The sequence below is a fragment of the Coregonus clupeaformis genome, chromosome 1 (genome assembly GCF_020615455.1).
Source record: "Coregonus clupeaformis isolate EN_2021a chromosome 1, ASM2061545v1, whole genome shotgun sequence".
NCBI lineage: Eukaryota > Metazoa > Chordata > Actinopteri > Salmoniformes > Salmonidae > Coregonus > Coregonus clupeaformis.
In genome coordinates, this window is record NC_059192.1 from 78,217,202 (window position 1) to 78,240,744 (window position 23,543).

The following is a 23,543-nucleotide window of genomic DNA, read 5'->3' on the forward strand; positions in this document are numbered from 1 at the left end:
AGGGTTAAACAGGTAGGATTATACAGTATAACCTAATCCAATAGGTAGACCTATTAGTTAAGGTAATTAAGGTCCGTTCATCTTAATAGCTGCTCGGATAGCTACTGAACATCCTCCAAAACAGCTTCATCATATTTGGGTTATAGCATTATGTCCCTATAATGCCAGGTCAAATGTGTCAAATGTATTGGGAATATGGTTTATTTTGTATTTCCAGTGTCATTCTATCCACATCTCATATTCCTTTATATTCCAGTATAGTTGTTGGACATTGATATCAAAGCTAAAAAGGCAGGAAGTATCCTGTAGGTCAGTAGACGCACAAACGAACTGGACAATCAAAATAAGGCTGGGGCCAATACAATACAATGTACTATTTTGACATGAACGTTGACAATCAATCACAAATATAGTCGTTGTGAATTGACTTATTAAATGACGACCCACAAAGTGATAATATGGTGAAATCAAAATCGATAACATACCCTTTTTTGCAAACTTTGTTTTGTATTGGATCTTACCAGGTATGTCAAAAACATACGCAAAGAGTACGGCATTCCAATACTGGATACATGTCAGTCTTGAAACACCATTGCACAAATGAAGGTTTAAAAAAAGAAAATGCTTCCAATGGCAAATAATTTGTCCAGTTTCATAATAATCTAATATAATGTTTCATCACTTATAATCTTGCGTTGCGTTGCGTTGCTATCTATTCTGACTGAAGCGACCCTCATTCTCCAAAATGGGTAACTGATGGAGTCTGGTCACTAAGAAGGAACTGGCTGTGCAAACTACATGGCTGAGTGTTAACATTAATGACTGACTGACTGTACATTTGATTGACATATGATTATATTTATATTACGTTGCTTCATTTATATATGAATAAACAGTACCAGTCAAAGGTTTGGACACACCAACTCATTCCTGGGTTTTTCTTTATTTTTACTATTTTCTACATTGTAGAAGACATCAACTATGAAATAACACATATGAAATAATGCAGTAACCAAAATAGTAAAAATAAAGAAAAACCCTTGAATGAGTAGGTGTGTCCAAACCTTTGACTGGTACTGTATATATGATATTACTGTATGTACTGTACATATGAAAAGGTTGTCCTTTTCCAAGAGGTTAGTTTGTACTGATGTTGTGATCAGTAACTGGTGACTGATGAAGAAGGAATCTGAGGGAGAATACTGAATGCTGTTTTCCCATGCAAACACCCCATTCGTCCCAATTATTTATTTGTTCTCTGGAGTTCTATGTTAAAGGGATGCTTCGGGATTTTGGCAATGAGGCCCTTTATCTACTTCCCCAGAGTGGATACCATTTTTATGTCTCTGCGTGCAGTTTGAAGGAAGTTGCTAACAAGCGTTAGTGCAATGACTGGAAGTCTATGGGTAGCGCTAGTTAGCATTGGCTTGCGAAACTACCTCGAACTTCCTTCATACTGGACACAGAGACATAAAAATGGTATCCACGAGTTCATCTGACTCTGGGGAAGTAGATACAATCCCAAAGTATCCCTTTAAAACAAGAATCCTTACTTGAAACAATAACAAAGCAGTCAACCCTCCTCAGTTTTGGTAAAAAGCTGAGGGATGGGCCTGGAGAAATGTAACCACTCTCAAATTAATAGACAAAGCTACGGATGCAAGGACTGACCATCCATGATATAAACATTATAGTTTTAACCATGTTTAGAGGCTATACAGTGTTTGTTTACATTTACATTGTATACAAACATTGGAGTAAAACAATCGTATATATTGGGTTCTGATTGGGTACAACAGTTGAACTAAGCTCATGAGGCATTTTTAAGTTATATTCTTCAAGAATCAATGGGTATTTATCATTAAAGCAACTAAGGATTCTAGCTTTCAGTTGTTCTTCAGGTTCCAGTTCCACAGGTTCTAGGTGTCTTTCCATGTGTTCTCTAGGTGGGTTCTAAATGTTCTTGGGTTATAATTCCAGGTTTTTTCCAGGTGTTCTCCAGGTGGGTTCTACTGTAGGTGTCAATATGGGGTTCTGTAGTTCAGCATTCGTCCTCCACCTCTCTGATGGATGGAATATGGTTGTTGGTGGATTTGTAAGGGTTCTGGTTGACCTGGTGATTGGCTGTGTGACTACTGTGACCAGTACTCATTGGCTTGATGTCAATGTTCCTGTGGTAGGCCGCGTTCTCAGGCTCATCTGTAAACCAAGTCTTTTCTGAGAAACAACAGAAATCAAACCGTTAATGGTTTGTGGATGTTACTGGATCGTCTCAAATGGCACCCTATTCCCTATACAGTGCACTACTTTTGACCAGAGCCCATAGGGGACTGGTCAAAAGTAGTGCACTAGGAATAGTGTGCCACTTGGAATGTAATCACTTTACCAAAATGTTTAAGTGATTACAAGGCTATGTCATTAGCATTCCAAATCAGTATTGTTTACTCTGAATGAGACCTAATGTCAGATAGTAAGCTATCTTTATAGAATAGTTTACCATGCTGTTGTTTGTCAGTGGTCATGCAATGCAAATATCCTATTGTACCGCCACAGTACAATAGTTTAAACAATCAATGCATTCAGCTTTGGGTCAGCTGGAATGGCTGAAATGGACCCATAGATTTCATCCCTAATGGCACCATATTCCTTATATAGTACACTACTTTTGACCAGCGCTTTATGGGCCCTGGTCAAAAGTAGTGCACTATAAAGGGAATAGGGTCCCATTTGGGATGCAACCAAAATCGCTCAAGTTTATATTCAAGGTTTGAAATCATTCAAAAGTAATATTGTTTTATGAGGGGCTTCAGGCTTTGGCTTGATGCAACCTGCCTTGTGTGGATCAAATTAGAACTACAAGACAAATTGACGGTTGATTTGATATCCGTACTGTATATATTAAATTATTAAATGACTTATTCAACGACATTGTCCTAACAAGTGCACTTTCACAGAAGTATATGGTGGTTAGTGTAGAAGGATCCATAATGGCTGAAATTATTACATATTTACTCTACTTTGACTGACTTTACTTTTTTACTTTATTGTCCGGAAAATTAGTTTGCAGTTTAATTTGTCTGAAAACAAGTCAAAGTGGCATCAAACCATTTGGTGTGGTCATATAAACTACTCCATAATGTAGTATTTAAGAGGGACTGATGATGAGCTTATAGTCATGCAGGTCTGGGATGCTGTCGGGCGTTGCAGCATTTATTTTGGAAACACCAAACAAGGGCATGACTGATGCATTATCTACTTCATGCATATTCATTCATCGCATCCATACCTTGGCCCATTCTATTCATCCTTGTAGCACTTTAGAAAAACAAGTGTGAACTACATATGTAAGACAAATTGCTACCATACATTGTACAACCATATGTCTAATAACCATTCTAAATGCGCTGGGATGGAACTTAAAGGGGTACTTTGGGATTTTGGCAATGAGGCCCTTTATCTACTTCCACTGAGTCAGATGAACTCGTGTTTGCCATTTATATGTCTCTGTGTCCACTATGAAGGAAGTTATAGGTAGTTTTGCAAGCCAATGCTAACTAGCGTTAGCGCAATGACTGGAAGTCTATGGGTATCTACTAGCATGGGTATCTACGAGTTCATATGAAAAAAAAATATATATACAGTGGGGAGAACAAGTATTTGATACACTGCCGATTTTTCAGGTTTTCCTACTTACAAAGCATGTAGAGGTCTGTAATTTTTTATCATAGGTACACTTCAACTGTGAGAGACGGAATCTAAAACAAAAATCCAGAAAATCACATTGTATGATTTTTAAGTAATTAATTTGCATTTTATTGCATGACATAAGTATTTGATCACCTACCAACCAGTAAGAATACTGGCTCTCACAGACCTGTTAGTTTTTCTTTAAGAAGCCCTCCTGTTCTCCACTCTTTACCTATATTAACTGCACCTGTTTGAACTCGTTACCTGTATAAAAGACACCTGTCCACACATTCAATCAAACAGACTCCAACCTCTCCACAATGGCCAAGACCCGAGAGCTGTGTAAGGACATCAGGGATAAAATGGTAGACCTGCACAAGGCTGGGATGGGCTACAGGACAATAGGCAAGCAGCTTGGTGAGAAGGCAACAACTGTTGGCGCAATTATTAGAAAATGGAAGAAGTTCAAGATGACGGTCAATCACCCTCGGTCTGTGGCTCCATGCAAGATCTCACCTCGTGGGGCATCAATGATCATGAGGAAGGTGAGGGATAATTTAATTTAATTTAATTAAAATAATTAATTACTTAAAAATCATACAATGTGATTTTCTAGATTTTTGTTTTAGATTCCGTCTCTCACAGTTGAAGTGTACCTATGATAAAAATTACAGACCTCTACATGCTTTGTAAGTAGGAAAACCTGCAAAATCGGCAGTGTATCAAATACTTGTTCTCCCCACTATGTATATATATATATATATATATATATATATATATATATATATATTCACTAACTGTAAGTCGCTCTGGATAAGAGCGTCTGCTAAATGACTAAAATGTAAATGTAAATCTGACTCTGGAGCAGTAGATAAAGGGCCTCATTGCCAAAATCCCAAAGTATCCCTTTAAGTATTTTGGGCACTGGCCGGCCGGGCTAGTAGATCACAAATTCATGTCCAAAATCTGTGCCATGACATATTTGAACATTTCACTGGCCTGGCTGGCTAGTTTGGCAGATTTTCTACTAGCCCAGTATAAAAAATACTAGCCTCAGGCTAGCGGGCTAGCTTAATTTCATCCCTAAAATGACTGAACACATCAAAGTGTATTATGGTAACATGGTTTCAATTAATTTGATTATAATTTGATAAATTGATGTTACAGCATGTACGCTACATGCGTATACAAATGCAAAGCAACTATAGAATGTCCATGCTTGTTTCCAAAGCGTTCAGAGTTGTACGAGTGGCGCAGTGGTCTAAGGCACTGCATCGCAGTGCTAGCTGTGCCACTAGAGATCCTGGTTCGAATCCAGGCTCTGTCGTAGCCGGCCGCAACCGGGAGACTCATGGGGCGGCGCACAATTGCCTCAGCGTCGTCCAGGGTAGGGGAGGGAATGACCGGCAGGGATGTAGCTCAATTGGTAGAGCATGGCGTTTGCAATGCCAGGGTTGTGGGTTCGATTCCCATGGGGGCCAGTATAAAAAAAATTATGTATGTACTCACTAACTGTAAGTCGCTCTGGATAAGAGCGTCTGCTAAATGACTAAAATGTAAATGTAAATGTACATACTACTGTATAAATGCTCCTCTTTTTGATTTCGCAGTAATTAAAAAATATATTATTAAAAGCATGCAACATCCAAAATTAATATATCTAAAATAGGCATTCACCTATATTAAAATACTAAAATAAGTATGCTATAAGACCAAATAAATAAAAAGAAGCTTGTAAGTATATTTGTAGTCTCACCTACAGTACTAACCGTTGTAGCATTCACTCAGCAACCTCAGTAACTGTTAAAGATATCCTGTAAACCCATACTTGAACTTCAGTATTCTCAAGGAGATCACACACAAATGATCTCTCAGTATGCAGTATGTGTGAGTAGTTCCTTGTTTAGAGATTACAAGTGTAGTATTTGTTGTTCTGCATTATATTCAGCCGGGTAACACTTTATATTAAGGTCCCTTGGCTTAATAAACCATTTATAAACAGTATGTGATGCCTAGCATTGGGGTGAGTTGCTGTCAGGAGTGTTGTGGAATCCAATGGGCTGCTTTAGCATTAGTTAACCTAGCATGCTGACGAAAAAGGCAGTTTAATAAAAAAACTAGTAGTATTTCAATCTTCTCAATTTCGCGGCTTGGATAATGGGATAATTAGGAGTACAGTGACAGCTTCCATCCCTGGATTGAGATACATTTTCAAGCCATATCCCTTATTCGTCACTGTAGTGAAAACATATTGGCATAGGACCATAAACTTCAAATATGCTATTCTGTTCTTTTGAAATACATTTTCTTAATATCATAATGTTTTTTAAAACCTGCCTTAACTGAAAAAAAGTTTATTTGTGATGGTGTATATTAAATGGATTTATTTGACGCATTGGCGGCTATTTGTATTCGTCGAGGCCTGACTATACTAGTGTTAAACAGTGCAAGTTGCCGAAGTTGATGATCACTTTTGATTTATCAGGCCTTTGTTAATGGCTGAAGTTATGAAGCTTCTGAAATATGTAATTGAAATTGTTTAAGCAAGAAGTTCATGCAATACAATTTATTCTGGAGATGCTCTGTTTTTTCCATATTTTTTTCCATTCTTATACTACATTATATTGTGTACTTCTTCTTTTACCATTGTGTGTTTTAGGTTATTTTTAGCCATTGGTGGAGAATCAAATATTGTCTACTAATGTGGCCAGCTTTTGGGGAGTAACAAGTCATTTATAAATGTATAAAGTATATATAGTGCACACTTTAGATTAGAGGCTGCAAAATAGTTTATTAATAATTAGTAAATGGTTTACAAGGAGCTACATTAATCAAATGATGTATTAGTAAATGCATGTACTCACATTTACAAATGCACTCATTAACAATGACTAAATATCCCATTAATGACATTGATAAATACATTTATAAATATGTAGATAAATGGTGAGTCAAACCATTAAATCAACCATTAACACATGCCTTACAAATAATCTGATGAGTTGACAATAACTGCTTTATAAGTACACTGGTAGTACATTATAAATGATTTTGAAATTGTGACCATACTATAATCAAACACCTTATTAATTATCTTATAAATAATTAAAACGTTTTTAAATGACTATTTAGAGATTGCTTATTGACATTTACAAATGTAGGAATAATGATTAATAAATGGTTTATTAAGGGACCTTAATATCAAGTAATACCTTCTGCTGTTATCAGTGCTTGACTTGCGATGGAAGAAGTGCAGGAGCTGTCTTTTTCCAAGTCGGTCCATTAGACTATGTTTACCAAACTTCACAAATGACATTATGCTATAGAGACCTCTGATTATTCACTGTTAAGGGTTCATACACATTTTCAATGACTTCTCCATGACTTTTAACCACATTTTATTGACTATTATTATAATATCCTAAATGAAAAAGTAAGCATTATTGACATTGGAAGGCTGCTGTGTTTGATCACATGTAGACCGACCACCTCCTGCCGTTGTGCCCTTGATCTGGGGACTTGAACAAAAGCCTGCACACCCAGTAGCTATCCTGGATGATGGTTTCCACACTTGATATAAAATTTTGCAACATTACAACCGAATCCTTTTGTCTTTATACAATTATTCCCTCGTTAAATAAATCAGGGATCAAATGGATAATGTAGGCTACTTCAAAGCAAGGTATCTAACTAGACATGTTTATATATAAGGCTCAAATATTCATGTTTCAGAGGAGATCTATGCACAGCAAGTTATTTGTCAATTAGGCTATTCTTAGAATATTTTTTATGTTGTCGCAATTACTGTTTAATACATTTACATTTAAGTAATTTAGCAGACGCTCTTATCCAGAGCGCATACATTTTCATATTTTTCCGTAGAGGGGAATCCCAGCTTTCCTACGGTGCAGATTTATTTAGGCTCTACAGTGACGATGGAAAGGCGACAACAACATTAATGCTTAGTTAGCTATATTTAACTAGCACAATAACTGCTACAAGTTATGTTTTGAATTGGCCATCTAGTTAGTCTGTTGTCGGTCATTATTTTATACCTGCTGCTGAAATGTGGCGCTCTCTCTCCTCGGGCAACGGCCCACTCACACTGACACACATGCAGCACCACAGACATGCACTGAAGGGTCATTCCCATAATGTCTGATATGGCATTTTTTTATTGATTGATCATATTTAAAAGTGTGCTTTCATGAATTACATTAACAACAATTATGAAACTGATTTCCATTACTTTTCATGACCTTATAAACCTTCATTTGACAACTTGGAACAGCGCACCATGCCATTCAGTCTGCACAATCTCCAACAGTCTACTGTCACTCGCGGATTCACAGACTAGCGGTAAATAAACTTGAACAAAGTGGAATTAGAAAAATGAATACCCACTCTCCCTTGCTATTCAATGCAGATCCTGCCTTCATTCCGCTGTGATCAACCTTTTTTGCCTCGGTGTGTGAATCTGGGCCGGCGATAGGCTACTTTGTTTTATAGAGTAGCCAGTACGCAATTCCCCCAAAATTAAAAGTGCCGGTACTGCGCTTCGGACAGCTCTGGCCCAAGTCAAGCACTGGCTGTCATCATCGACTTAAGGCACTTCAGTAGCCATTTTGATTTCTATGTTATAGAGCCATCGATGTCAATCAGTGAGAAGAAACCAGATAGGACACTTGACAACAGTTAAGAAAGTTCACAGGCATTACTCAACAAACACAAACACAGAGAATCAGACAAACATGGTTGCGTCCCAAATGGCACCCTATTCTCTTAACCCTAAAAGCGCCAACATATTTTTTGCTTTTGCCCCCAAATTGGTAATGATTCAAAAGAGACACTAACTGCCAAGCAGTAACACTTTTTATTTTATTAACCTTTTTCACCATAAGTAACTGGCCAATAGGGCTCTGGTCAAAAGTAGTGTACTATATAGGGAATAGGGTACCATTTGGGATGCAACCATCTTTAGAGGGGCACATACTTCTGTTTTTCCCGTGAGTCCCTGCTCTTGGCACGGTTGGTGCGGTTGGTGGCAGTGAGAGAATGGACGGAGGAGCTCTTTTTGCTGGAAGAATGGGAGGAGTGGGAACTGTGGGAGAGGCTGGCCCGGGACTGACCCGCGTTGTGGTCAAACTGCATCAGGCAGAAGATCAGGTCTGATGGCACCAGCTCAAAACCATAGGGCGGGTTGGTTATCACATACCTAAAGAGGAAAGAGCCAGTGATGAGTCATCAATACAGATTATCTACTATTGATTTATCAAAATGACACGGCATCTAGTGTGGCTCGAACCAGATGCCAAAGCTGGTTGAAATGTCGTCATTACAACCATATTACAACGGTTGAAATCTAGTTGTAACAATGTCATTGCAACCAGTTTTGCCTTCTGGGTAGTGGACATTCTGCCAACAGTAATTTAAGCTACAACATACTCACCGTTTAGTGCATTGACTTGTATGACTTTGTGTGTTTAAATGTGCATCTCTTAATCGATAAATTCCGAAGCACAGCATGTTGTATGTTTTTAATGCTTTACAAAATAAGTCACCGTAGCAACCACCATCCTGTAAGGCAGAGAAGCAGAACGTTTAATATTGAGTTTTGATGTTTGTCAAATGATACAGATCTAAATAAAAAAAGCTGATTTAAAAATACATATATTTTTGAATGTGAATGAAAAGTGCATTTACATATGAACATAGTATATCTCTCTCAAAACGAATTTCATTCTAAACATGTCCACTGTTTGTACGGTTCAGCATTTGCTACCATAGGGGTCACAGATACTGCATAGGCCTGGATATACAGTATCACCCAGCCGTCTCCGCACGCCTTGTTCTCCCCTACTGGCCTCGATGAACAAACAGCCCCAAAGAACTTCTCTCTACTGCAAGCCGAGGTGACAAAACACAACCAGTCACTTACTCCCAAGTCAGCGAAAGGCCCGTCGTACAAGGCTAACTGTGCCACGCGACACCTGTCCCGGTTAGCGAGGGTCTGCGGCGTGCTGTAGCCTCCTCGTAACGCGTTCTCCTCCGCCAACAGACCCTCCAGCTCCGGAGTGGCCCCCCCTGTTACCAGCGTCCGGATCAGGGTGAGGATATTATCATTGAAGTATGTCTGAAAGGATGAAGGAGAAGGAGAGAGAGAAAGAGAGAGAGAGAGGGAGGATCCTTAAGCAAAGCAAACCCAGCCAAAGTCACAACTGAATCCACTCAAAGTGCCATGCAGCCTGAAGTGCTATCTAACCCTGGCCTGTCTCTTCACGTCGCCCTGCACCCACACTGAACAAACAAGATATTCCAATTACTGCAGGTTACTCTCTCTCTCACTTCTCTCACGTCCATCAGACAGAGCCACAGTGACTTGTTCCTTCACATATTCATGCTATTCGTACTATTAGGAGTGGTAAGATCGGGAACGAAAGGTTTAGATGGATAGAGAAGAGACGACAGAGTAGCACTGTTGGGATAATAAATACAATTCCGGTCAAAGGTTTTTGAACACCTACTCATTCAAGGGTTTTTCTTTATTTGTACTATTTTCTACATTGTAGAATAATAGTGAAGACATCAAAACTATGAAATAACACATATGGAATCATGAAGTAACCAAAAGTGTTAAACAAATCAAAATATATTTGAGATTTGAGATTCTTCAAATAGCCACCCTTTGCCTTGATGACAGCTTTGCACACTCTTGGCATTCTCTCAACCAGCTTCATGAGGTAGTCACCTGGAATGTGTTTCAATTAACAGGTGTGCCTTCTTAAGTTAATTTGTGGAATTTCTTTCCTTCTTAATGCGTTTGAGCCAATCAGTTGTGTTGTGACAAGGTAGGGGGGTATACAGAAGATAGCCCTATTTGGTAAAAGACCAAGTCCATATTATGGCAAGAACAGCTCAAATAAGCAAAGAGAAATGACAGTCCATCATTACTTTAAGACATGAAGGTCAGTCAATACGGAACATTTCAAGAACGTTGAAAGTTTCTTCAAGTGCAGTCGCAAAAACCATCAAGCGCTATGACGAAACTGGCTCTCATGAGGACCGCCACAGGAAAGGAAGACCCAGAGTTACCACTGCTGCAGAGGATAAGTTCATTAGAGTTACCAGCCTCAGAAATTGCAGCCCAAATAAATGTTTCACAGAGTTTAAGTAACAGACACATTTAAACATCAACTGTTCAGAGGAGACTGTGTGAATCAGGCCTTCTTGGTCAAATTGCTGCAAAGAAACCACTACTAAAGGACACCAATAAGAAGAAGAGACTTGCTTGGGCCAAGAAACACGAGCAATGGACATTAGACTGGTGGAAATGTGTCCTTTGGTCTGGAGTCCAAATTTGAGATTTTTGGTTCCAATCGCTGTGTCTTTGTGAGACGCGATGTGGGTGAACGGATTTTGTCCGTATGTGTATTTCCCACCGTAAAGCATGGAGGAGTAAGTGTTATTGTGTGGGGGTGTTTTGCTGGTGACAATGTCTGTGATTTATTTAGAATTCAAGGCACACTTAACCAGCATGGCTACCACAGCATTCTGCAGCGATACGCCATCTCATCTGGTTTGGGCTTAGTGGAACTATCATTTGTTTTTTAACAGGACAATGACCCAACACACCTCCAGGCTGTGTAAGGGCTATTTTATTTTTATTTTATTTCATTTTATTTCACCTTTATTTAACCAGGTAAGCCAGTTGAGAACACGTTCTCATTTACAACTGCGACCTGGCCAAGATAAAGCAAAGCAGTGCGATTAAAAATAACAACAACACAGAGTTATATATGGGATAAACAAAAACGTACAGTCAAAAACACAATAGAAAATCTATATACAGTGTGTGCAAATGTAGTAAGTTATGGAGGTAAGGCAATAAATAGGCCATAGTGCAAAATAATTAAAATTTAGTATTAACACTGGAGTGATAGATGTGCAGAAGATGATGTGCAAATAGAGATACTGGGGTGTAAATGAGCAAAATAAATAACAATATGGGGATGAGGTAGTTGGGTGGGCTAATTACAGATGGGCTGTGTACAGGTGCAGTGATCGGTAAGCTGCTCTGACAACTGATGCTTAAAGTTAGTGAGGGAGATAAGGAATGGCGGCCAAAGGAGGTGTTGGCTTTGGGGATGACCAGTGAGATATACCTGCTGGAGCGCATACTACGGGTGGGTGTTGCTATGGTGACCAATGAGCTAAGATAAGGCGGGGATTTGCCTAGCAGTGATTTATAGATGACCTGGAGCCAGTGGGTTTGGCGACGAATATGTAGTGAGGGCCAGCCAATGAGAGCGTACAGGTCACAAGAAGTAGAGTGATGGAGTGCTGCATCAGATGACCTGGCCTCCACAATCCCCCGACCTCACCCAAATTGAGATGGTTTGGGATGAGTGGGACCGCAGAGTGAAAGAAAAGCAGCCAACAAGTGCTCAGCATATGTGGGAACTCCTTTAAGACTGTTGGAAAAGCATTCCAGGTGAAGTTGGTTGAGAGAATGCCAAGAGTGTGCAAAACTGTCATCAAGGCAAAGGGTGGTGGAAAAATCTCAAATATATTTTGATTTGTTTAACACTTGTTTGGTTACTACATGATTCCATATCTGTTATTTCATAGTTTTGATGTCTTCACTATTATTCTACAATGTAGAAAGTAGTACAAATAAAGAAAAATCCTTGAATGAGTATGTGTTCTAAAACGTTTGACCGGTAGTGTATGTAACACCACTGTAGACTAGAGAACATGTTCAGGACTATTTATTTATTGGTCCCTTCTCCCTAATAACTTGCACATCTTGGTCACTGCTTTGTTCCCAATTAGTGAGCCTGTACTGTGATGTCTGCCCCTTTCTAACGCTGTAGACTATAGAGGCTTCAGCTGTCTGTCTGTCTGTCTGTCTGTCTGTCTGTCTGTCTGTCTGTCCTTGTTTGTTCTACACAGGGACATGTCCCCTGCCTGGGCTGCTGTCAGGGCTCCAGAGCAGAATGATGGACGAGGCCTATCTATTAAGTAGCATGACCTCTGTCTACATTGAATCGCACTTGAAGGCAGCTTCTCTTTCAGCCGCAGTCAAAGTGAAAGGTAGACAGATGAAGCCATCATACCAGGTAAAGTGCCAGGCTTTCATGTCTGTCTTCCTGGAGCGTTTTAAACACCGGGACATAAAATGCAATTGTACCAATGGGATTCCACAAATACTTTGCTTGATATGATGATGTCTGTGTAGATCCCTTTTAGTTAAAAACATCTATAGTTACACTTTCCTAACCAATTCTTTGATTGTGCATTTAAAGCACTTTGCGTTACCAACTGGGATCCGAACCCGGGTCTCTGGCGAGCCCACTGAGCTAAAGCCTAGGCAATCGCTCAGGGGAGCCAACACAAGCCTTCAGGTCCGGGTTTTGTGTCTTACCGCACTCATCAGGGAATCCAGCACACTGACTGCGAAGGCCGTCCCACAGGCGAAGGGCTGAGTGAGGTACAACTCTGTATCAGGGTCATCATCATCATCCTGGTCCAGGAACTGAACATTGGAGTCATTCACTGGTGGAGACATACAAATATGAACTTATTGATGTGTCTGCTACTACAGTATCATGAAACACATGTTGTTGACTTTGACAGTAACATGCTGACTAGACAGGCAAGGTTGAGTGCGTGAGCATTTGCAAAATAAATGTACACATACATGTTATTCACAAATTTCATCCAAACTACTCGCGCATCGACGGGCGTCTGCTTAGCCAGGCGCTAAAATAGAACTTGGTTGTATTTGTGTGGCTTGATGCGCTGTAAGTCCCGCCTTTACCATTTACTCATTGGTTTTCACAAGCATACTAACCCACGTGGGTGATTGAAAGATTAATGTGGAGAGATTAATTAAAGAAAACTAACAAAAAACTAACTAGGTCTCTCCTTTTACCTGTGAATTAATTGTCAAAGTAGAGATACAAAATTGTGTGTTAACTCAAAATGGGTCAAAATTCTACAAAGATCCAGCAAAAAATAGGACCATTATGGATTTCAGGTAAAATAACAACCCAATGTTTATCTCCCAGGACAAATTAGCTAGCAACAGCAAGCTAGCTAAATGTCCATGGATGTTTCATGTGTGTTTCGACCTGTCTCCAAATGAATAGAGTTGGTTCACAGTTGGTTTTGGTATTTTAACCTGCGTGTGATAAACGTGTCTGGTGGGGATAGATGCGCACGTGCGGCCGGTTTGGTCGAGGTGCACCTGTGTAATGATCATGCTGTTTAATCAGGTTCTTGCTATGCCACAACAGTCAGGTGGATGGATAATCTTGGCAAAGGAGAAATGCTCACTAACAGGGATGTAAACAAATTTCTGCACAACATTTGAGAGAAATAAGCTTTTTGTGCGTTGCAGTTTATATTTTTGTTCAGCGTATTAATTTAAAAAGTCTTGTAACATACTTTTCACTGCCTCAAAACTGTCAATCTTTTTTTTTTACACGCCTTTGAGCACAAAAAACACAAATCTTTTAGAAAGAAAGTATTGATGTTGAGTTTTGTTTCAGTACTGCTACTTCTATCAGGACTTCCAGCCGGGTGTTTAAAGGAAGGAGGTCATTGGCCAGACTATATGATCTATGAAGAACTAAGATGCTACTATGGAAACAGCCACAAGGACTTGTATTGGGATGAAAGGACGGTGTGATTCTCAGAAAGGAGAAAGAAAAGAACAGGGGGATGAAGAAATAAATAAAAAAATAGGCCAAAACAAGAGAACATCAGAGTAACATAGTACAATGTGCTCAAAGTGATACCATGGGAATGAACCAGACTAGGGCTACATCCCAAATGTCATCCTGTTCCCTACATAGTGCACTACTTTTGACCAAGGCACAGGGCCCGGGTCAAAAGTAATGCACTACCTAAGTAATAGGGTGCCATTTGGGATGCAACGACAGCCTCAAGAGGTTATTAAGATTAATGTATTAGTCATACATGGTTAAAAACATGAAAATTATCTTCAGAATGTTAGAGAGCAGTAATTGACTGAGGAATTATGCTCTGTTTGGTTTTGGTTGGGTTTCATCGTCAAAACCTGAAACATTCTTACTATACCACAATAGATTAGATTAGGGGAAAAATAGTACATTCTCAATGAGGCAATTCATTTTGGTGCTTTTCTGTCACTCCAAAACGGTACAATCATTACAAAAAAAGTATTAATTTAATTACATGAAACTTTTCTCCTAAAAGAGTTTGTCAAAGTGACATTTCATTCATACCTGCTGACATACCTAGTTCAGTGATAATGGGGACGTTGGCTCCTGTTGTGATGGAAGCCTGTCGGGCCAACCCCCCATGAACTGGACTGTTTTCAGGAGAGGACCTGTCCATGCCTGGAGGAGTGAAACCTACATGCAAACATATATAGACGTTAATGACTGCCTATGACAGATATTAAAAGGCCTTATGTAGCTGTTATAAAGGCTTTATGAATATTACTACATAACACATTCCTGCTATGTAGCACTGTCGTTCTGCCCCTGAGCAAGGCAGTTAACCCACTGTTCCACGGGCTCCGATGACGTGGATGTCGATTAAGGCAGCCCTCCGCACCTCTCCGATTCAGAGGGGTTGGGTTAAATGCGGAATAAACATTTCGGTTGAAATCATTCAGTTGTGCAACTGACTAGGTACCCCCCTTTCCCTTCACTTATCTATTACCTGAGGAAGGTATATCAGTAGAAAGGAAATAAAGTAAAAATAATGATTTATTAATAATACGTTTATATATATTTTAGCCATTCTTGGTCACATTCAAATCATTTGTAGTAAGACAATATGAAACAATGTTGAGTGCATTATTCTTGAGAGGTCCCTCCAGCCATCCGTAAAACATAACAAATGTTACATGTGGCACATTTTGTTTCCATTAAAGCCACGAAATAATAAAACAAGTGATGTGAGATTGACTTGACATTTCTTGCTTTCCTCAAACTGACAAGTAAACACATTAATTCAGCGATGCTGTATGCATTATACATGGTCCGTGTTTTGACATCAGTGACTTGCTGCTGACTAAGGCAAACCGCTAGGTCATACAAGTATTAGAGACACAACCAAAGTGCACAGAAATGTATTTTCATGTCAAGAGGTCTCATTTACATTACATTCAATGCCAGGGAGTGGCAGGCCATTATTGAATACCATCTCACTCCACTTCCACTCCTCACACGATAATTGTTTGATATAATATTCATAAATGATCTACTATTAAAAAAATTATAATAACGTCAGATTGATTACATGTTAATAATAATATGTATTTTTTATTATTACCTAATTTGCATTTTAATCTACAAGCAAATATACATTTAATTTACTTCGCTTTCTCAAGTAAAGCTTTATGACAGGATAATGCCAGATTATAACCAATTACATTGCGAAGAAACCAATCAGAAGCTATCTAGTCATTGAAGACCAATAATCACCAGGCTTTCCTGTCAAACACACCAGATCAGGGATATTCTTCCTGCCAGGGCCTGTCCCCTCTGGGCAGAGCACTGAACTATGATAGGCCTACTCCTTCCCATTCCTTACCTTGGGAGCTAGCCTGCAAGACCCCGATGCTGTCGTCAAACTGCATGGACTTGATGTTGAGTGACGCCAGGATGCATTCCTTGTCCTGCAGTGACGCGTCGTCGATATTGTTCTGATTGGCCGACAGGATGACACACATGTCACAGAGGTTGATATTGACAGCCCTCAGATCGGCCCGGCTTAATGGTGTGCCCTGTGACATATGATGAACAAACATTGTTATTCTATAATAAATTATAACAGTAGAGAAGTGATGATGTGCCCTGTGACAGGAGAGGGATAGAAAGGTAAAACAATGTTATTCTATACACTGTAAAACATTTCCTGTAATTTTTACAGTAAATTGCTGGCAGCACAGTAGCCAGTAGGTAACTGTAAATTTACAGCAATTTGTTAGTGTAATAACTTATACACCACTGTACTTGAACAAAGCCAAAATGTAAAGGTATAAACAGTGTGATAACATTAAACAAAGATAGTCATTGTACAAAGTGCGAATGGTCACGTCATATCGCTGAGTCTCAGTTTCAGTTAGTTAACTCTGTTTCAGTTAACTCATATTCCTTTTGTGTCTTTCTTCTGGAGGAAAACAAACTGACGACCTCAATTATCAAAATGTGATTTAGCTCTACTCACAGGTAAGATGGAGACTTTGGGGAAGTTGTGAAGGGTCTCCCATTCCCTCTTTAGATACTCCAGAGAACCCACAAACACGATGGGTTTCAGCTCGTGGTAGTGGAAGTTGCTAGCTCTCAGAGGCATCACAAGGTTCCTAAGGCCCACCAAAGCCGACTTCGCATCTCCAAATATACAGACGACCACGTGGCCGCTTAGAACAGTCATGGCTGCTTCACTTCTGGTCTGAGACAGGGAAAAAAATCCATTGACATAATATAAGTCTTATAAAAGGACATTAGAAAGGCTCTTACTTATAACAAATAATAAAGCATTATACCTGCAGGCTGCGAATTACTAACCAATGTTATCCTCATTCAGTTCAGTTATTCTGAATATTCTAAAGAAGAAAGTGTCCCTTGAAATTATTATTAGCCTACTGACTGTAATAGACTGTCTATTAGATCGTAATTTGCCATTTCTAATACAGCATATTGGTATAAGAAATGTCCTATACACAGGGTGCCATTTGGGATGCAACCACTGATGAATGACCCCACTCAGTGTGAGGGAGTATGGAGAAGCGTGAGGGAGTGAGGTACCCACCAAGATGACCTTCTCGATGTCTTTGGACTGGCACCAGTGGAACATCCCTGTGGAGTCGTATTTCTTCACGTTCACATCCATGTTCTCAATCTGTTCATTCCCCGGCATGAGGAGAGGGTCATGCCTAATCAAACAAAAGAAGGAGGGAGGGAGAGAGGAGAGAAATGGAAGGATGAGAGATAGACCTGGAGGGAGGTTTGGAGGCTTGTCGTCGTTGTGTCGTTTTAAAACGTAATGAACTGGTGTGGTCGGCAGCCGCTGCTCAATATTTCAACATCAAGATGAAAGGCAATAAACTGTTGAGCATTATTTACATGCGGTCGTATAACTTGAAAGTTGGCGAGACATATTAATCTGGTTTATAGTTCAGCTCAGCAGATAGAGGTATAGTATATCATGCATACAAGCTAGAGATAAAGAACATCTGGATAGTAAAGGATGTTTTGTCTACATCTCAGAAAAACCTATTTCAGATCAGGGAACCTGAGTGCTGCTTACAGTATGTACAGTGCCTTCAGAAAGTATTCACATTCCTTGACTTTCTCCACATTTTGTTGTGTTACAACATTAATTTAAAATTGATTAAATTGAGATTTTGTGTCACTGGTCTACATACAATACCCCATAATATCAAAGAGGAATTATGTTTTTTGCCATTTACAACACATACAATTATCTGTCGAGCAGTGAATTTCAAACACAGATTCAACCACAAAGAGCAGGGAGGTTTTCCAATGCCTCGCAAAGAAGGGAATCTATTGGTAGATGGGGAAAATAAAAATAAACAGACATTGAATATACTTTTGAGCATGGTGCAGTTATTAATTACACTTTGGATGGTGTATCAATACACCCAGTCACTACAAAGATACAGGCGCCTTTCCTAACTCAGTCGCCGGAGAGGAAGGAAACCGCTCAGGGATTTCACCATGAGGCCAATGGTGACTTTAAAACAGTTGAATGGCTGTGATAGGAAAAAACTGAGGATGGATCAACAACATTGTAGTTACTCAACAATACTAACCTAAATGACAGAAAGAGGCCTGTACAGAACAAAAATTTTCCAAAACATGCATCCTGTTTGCAATAAGGCACTAAAGTAAAACTTAAAAAAATGTGTCAAAGAAATTAACTTTCTGTCCTGAATACAAAGCGTTATGTTTGGGGCAAATACAACACATCACTGAGTACCATTCTACATATTTACAAGCATGGTGGTGGCTGCATCATGTTATGGGTATGCTTGTCATCGGCAAGGACTAGGGAGTTTTTTAGGATAAAAATAAACGGAATAGAGCTAAGCACAGGCAAAATCCTAGAGGAAAACCTGGTTCAGTCTGCTTTCCAACAGACAAATTTGCCTTTCAGCAGGACAATAACTTACCAGGACGACATTGAATGTTTCTGAGTTGCCTATTTACAGTTTTGACTTAAATCGGCTTGAAAATCTATAGCAAGACTGGAAAATGGCTGTCTAGCAATGATCAAGAACCAACTTGACAGAGCATGAAGAATTGTAAAAATAATAATGTGCAAATATTGTACAATCCAGGTGTGCAAAGTTCTTAGAGCCTTACCCAGAAAGACTCACAGCTGTAATCGCTGCCAAAGGTAATTATAACATGTATTGACTCAGGGGTGTGAATACTTATGTAAATTAGATATGTCTGTATTTCATTTTCAATACATTTGTAAAAATTCTAAAAACATGTTTTAACTTTGTCATTATAGGGTATTGTGTGTAGATGGGTGAGGAAAAAAATAAATAATCAATTTTGAATTCAGGCTGTAACAACAAAATGTTGGAATAAGTCAAGGGGTATGAATACTTTTTGAAGGCACTGTATGTGTCACAAATGGCACCCTATTCCCTATATACTGTAGCGTGCTACTTTTGACCAGAGCACTATGGGCAAAAGCAGTGCACTATATGGGGAAAGGGTGCCTTTGGGACACAAACTATGTGTCTATGTGTTCGCACCTTCTTTCACTATTGTTTAGTGTCCTGCACTCAATATAGCACTTTACCTCCTTCGGGTTTTCACATAAGCTATCAGCAGGACTGCCCATAAAATTCCAGTTTCCGTCCTCAAAACATACTCATCAATATAATATAAAAAACCTTTTAGGGGATCTGCAAACAAATCACTTTTACTAAAAGTCAAAGTCAAAGCTTTATGTTATAATTTTCTTTTCAGCCTCTTTTCCTCTGCTTATTCCTGACAGAAGCCATCAGTGGAGACGCCAACAAACTGCAGGGTCATCAGAGTGAGTGACATCTACAACAGTGGTGAGGAGGAAGAAGGAAGGAGATGGCAGCAATACACTGCTTCTGGATGCCTCCCAAATTGCACTCTACTCCCTATATAGTGCACTATGACTTTTGACCATGGCCCATGGGGCTCAATATATAGGGAATAGGGTGCAATTTGGGACAAACCCTCTGACTGGTATGAGCATGGACAACCAATTACGGCCTCCTTACAGCATACAGCTTCTGACGCTGCACTCCTCACGGTAAAAGCTTTAACAGACCGCACTTTAAATATTTCAGCCATTTGCCCAATCATATTTGCTTTCCAAACTGAAGGCCATTAATGTTTTAGCATCCGAGCAGTGTGTGTGTCAGGACCGAACAAACCCATTTCTACTGAGCATCTGAGCTTGATGCTATCCTACACTGACCACTAAATGGTCTACGAACAAGGGTACCTGCGGTTGTACTGTGAATGCTTTGACGTTAAAGATATGATCTTTACAGTCCTTTTGAAAACAGTTGTAATATTCAGGTTGTGGAGAGGAAAGGTATCTCATTTCAAATAGGGCCAATCGGTAGTATGAGGGTTAAAGCACATTTTATATGGGATTAATAATTGTGTTTTAGGATATAACGCCTTATCATCAAGTGCTACAGGCCTAGAGAAATAAGCATGCCTGTTACCATATTTATCTTTGAAAATAAATACTACTTTTAGTTCCATACATTGTCACTAGCTTTCGTTACAACATGGATTTGTCAAATACATTTGCCTGAAGATAGTACCCTCTGAAATATACACAGGAAACCTTTGTTTTCATCCCTTTAAATACTTTATATACTTTATCAGTTAAAAGCACTGTATCTTTGATCTTTATGGACATTAGAAGAATGCCACCCTAAGTAAGGTTTTAAGTATGCATGATGGTGTCAACTGAAAGTACAATCCCTCAGGCTGCATCAGACAGGAGACCCAAAATGTCTGCCTGCGGGGTTTTAACCCAAGGCTATAGCCATAATGTCCTCTCTCTCAGGAAAGTAGTTGGATAACACTGGCAATCGCCTTCTTTAAAGCAGCAATCAGCAGTTGAAACAATAACAAAGCGACCTCCTGCCCGTTTTGGTAAAAAACTGAGGGATGGGGCTGGAGAAATGTAACCACTCTAAAATTCATGGACAGAGCTATGGATGCAAGGACTGACCATCCATTATATCAACATTATAGTTTTAACCATGTTTTGAGGCTATACAGTGTTTATTTAGATTTACTTTTTTTACAAACATTGGAGTAAAACAAGCTTATATTTTGGGTTCTGATGGGGTACAACAGTTGAACTAAACTCATGAGGCATTTATATTTATTATAATCTTCAAGAATCAATGGGTACATATCATTAATTTATAAGTTCAAAAATGAATGAAGCAACTGCAGATTGCCCCTTTTAAAATGCATTCTACTTCTCAAGCTCAAATCTGTCAGGAGAACTCAATTCAAAATGACAATTCAAAAAGACGCATATTTGTACGTGAAAGACACAAAGGTTGTGTTTAAACAGGGTTAGCGGAGGTAAAGTCTTGGTTGTTATAGTATAGTGCATGACCCACACTTAAATATGTGAATATACCCTATTTATACAAAAGTATGTGGACACCCCTTCAAATTAGTGGATTCAGCTAGTTCAGCCACACCCGTTGCTGTATAAAATCGAGCACACAGCCATGCAATCTCCATAGACCAACATTGGCAGTAGAATGGCCTTAAAAGCTCAGTGACTTTCAACGTGGCACCGTCATAGGATGCCACCTTTCCAACAAGTCAGTTCGTCAAATTTCTGCCATCCTAGAGCTGCCCAGGTCAACTTTAAGTGTTGTTATTGTGAAGTGGAAACGTCTAGGAGCAACAACGGCTCAGCCACGAAGTGGTAGGCCACACAATAAATCTTAACGCTACAGTATACAATGACATTCTAGACGATTCTGTGCTTCCAACTTTGTGGCAACAGTTTGTTTCAGCATGACAATGCCCCTGTGCACAAAGCGAGGTCCATACAGAAATGGTTTGTCGAGATCGGTGAGGAAGAACTTGACTGGCCTGCACATAGCCCTGACCTCAACCCCATCGAACACCTTTGGGATGAATTGGAACGCCGACTGTGAGCCAGGCCTAATCGCCCAACATCAGTGTCCGACCTCACTAATGATCTTGTGGCTGAATAGAAGCAAGTTCCCGCAGCAATGTTCCAACATCTAGTGGAAAGCCTTCCCAGAAGAATGGAGGCTGTTATAGCAGCAAAAGGGGGACCAACTCCACATTAATGCCCAGGATTTTGGAATGAGATGTTCGACGAGCAGGTGTCCACATACTTTTGGTAATGTAGTTTATGTTGAACAGGTCATTTTAAGAGAATACAATTTATGAAATAGGCCTAGTTCTCACAATGGTTGATCATCACAAACATCCACTTTTATTAGCAATTGGTTATCTCAATGTATTTTATCAATTGGTCTCAGTAGTTGCCTGCATGTGTTTATACCTCTAGTTCAAAGTATCAACCATTAGCTCCTTCATATGTACTTGTATATGTACATTTTGGCTGGGCTGATCTAACATTTTCAATTGACTTTTTTTAAACCTTTATTTTACAAGGCAGGTCAATTAAGAACAAATTCTTATTTACAATGACGGCCTGACATGTTGCATTCTTAATCATCTGTAGGAAGGTGAAAGGAAGACTAGAACAGGTGCTAATAAGAGTGAAAGCATTTAGTGCTTTTACAGCCCAGCTAAATATTTCATTACGAGCCACATGTTTCACCACTCACTCAGTGGAGGCCTGTCACTTCAATATCCACTCCCCACCATGACTGGTGATTGAGGCAGAGACTCTGTCTGCCAAGATAGCTATCTCTCACAGTCTCACAGACACACTGGTTGCATCCCAAATGGCACCCTATTCCCTATATATAGTGCACTACTTTTGACCAGGGTCCATGAGGCTCTGGTCATTAGTAGTGCACTACATAGGGAATGAGGTGCCATTTGGGACTCAACCATGACGGCCTGGCTGCCTGTCACTAGCCTACACCGCCGCTCGCCTCAGCCGCACTGTACCCGACATGACATGTGTGTCACGGTGCAGACGGGTATGAGCAAATGCTTTGTGACTTTCCACAATTAGATGTGTCTCATGGCCCATCAAGAGGTATGGAAATGGTGTTAATTTCAGCGAGGAGGAAATCGTCAAGGAGGATAGTGGAGGAGGGGGTGAGGTGTGACTTGTTACTTCAGTGACATGTCACATTCTCTAACTGCCATCATCAGGAGATGGCTTTATCACCATCTTACGTCCCAAATGGCACTCTATTCCCTAAATAGTGCACTACTTTTGACCAAAATGAAGTGCACTATGTACTTAAGAAACAGGGTGCCATTTGGGACTCAGCCGATATCTCCTAGTATCTCCACAGCTGATTGCTTTCATCAACACATACTGTAGGCTATGGGTTTAATTATTCACACTGTGTAGATTTAGCAGAGTTGAAATCTCTGTGAATGCCATAGGTTTCAGATCCATCCGTGATCCAAGAAAAATGTTGGGTATTTTTTTTACATTCTAATGAGTAATATTTCTCCAGCCTAGCTTGCCTAGCTTGTAAGCCTATCATAGTGATGAATGAATTTAGATTCACTTTCAACATGAAAGATAAAACATCAGTAGCGTATAAAATCAATGAATTCTAGAGGAGTTGACAGCTCAACTGAGAAGAAACTCTGCTAGAAGCTGGGCAT

General features: G+C 39.6%; 1 protein-coding gene across 1 annotated transcript in view; it reads right to left on the reverse strand.

Moving 5' to 3' along the window:
- Positions 1-1,692: 1,692 nt before the first annotated feature.
- Positions 1,693-23,543, reverse strand: part of LOC121576253 (calcium-activated potassium channel subunit alpha-1-like) — a 111,538-nt gene continuing 89,687 nt past the window's right edge. Inside the window, exons 19-28 of the mRNA XM_041889382.2 lie at positions 17,497-17,620; positions 16,912-17,136; positions 16,276-16,468; positions 14,970-15,086; positions 13,112-13,242; positions 9,626-9,820; positions 9,137-9,264; positions 8,681-8,902; positions 3,287-3,315; positions 1,693-2,217 (exon numbers count right to left, since the gene is read on the reverse strand). Of these exons, the coding sequence (XP_041745316.2) occupies positions 2,042-2,217; positions 3,287-3,315; positions 8,681-8,902; positions 9,137-9,264; positions 9,626-9,820; positions 13,112-13,242; positions 14,970-15,086; positions 16,276-16,468; positions 16,912-17,136; positions 17,497-17,620 (1,540 nt within the window). The 3' untranslated portion in view covers positions 1,693-2,041. The remainder of the gene's footprint in view (positions 2,218-3,286; positions 3,316-8,680; positions 8,903-9,136; positions 9,265-9,625; positions 9,821-13,111; positions 13,243-14,969; positions 15,087-16,275; positions 16,469-16,911; positions 17,137-17,496; positions 17,621-23,543) is intronic.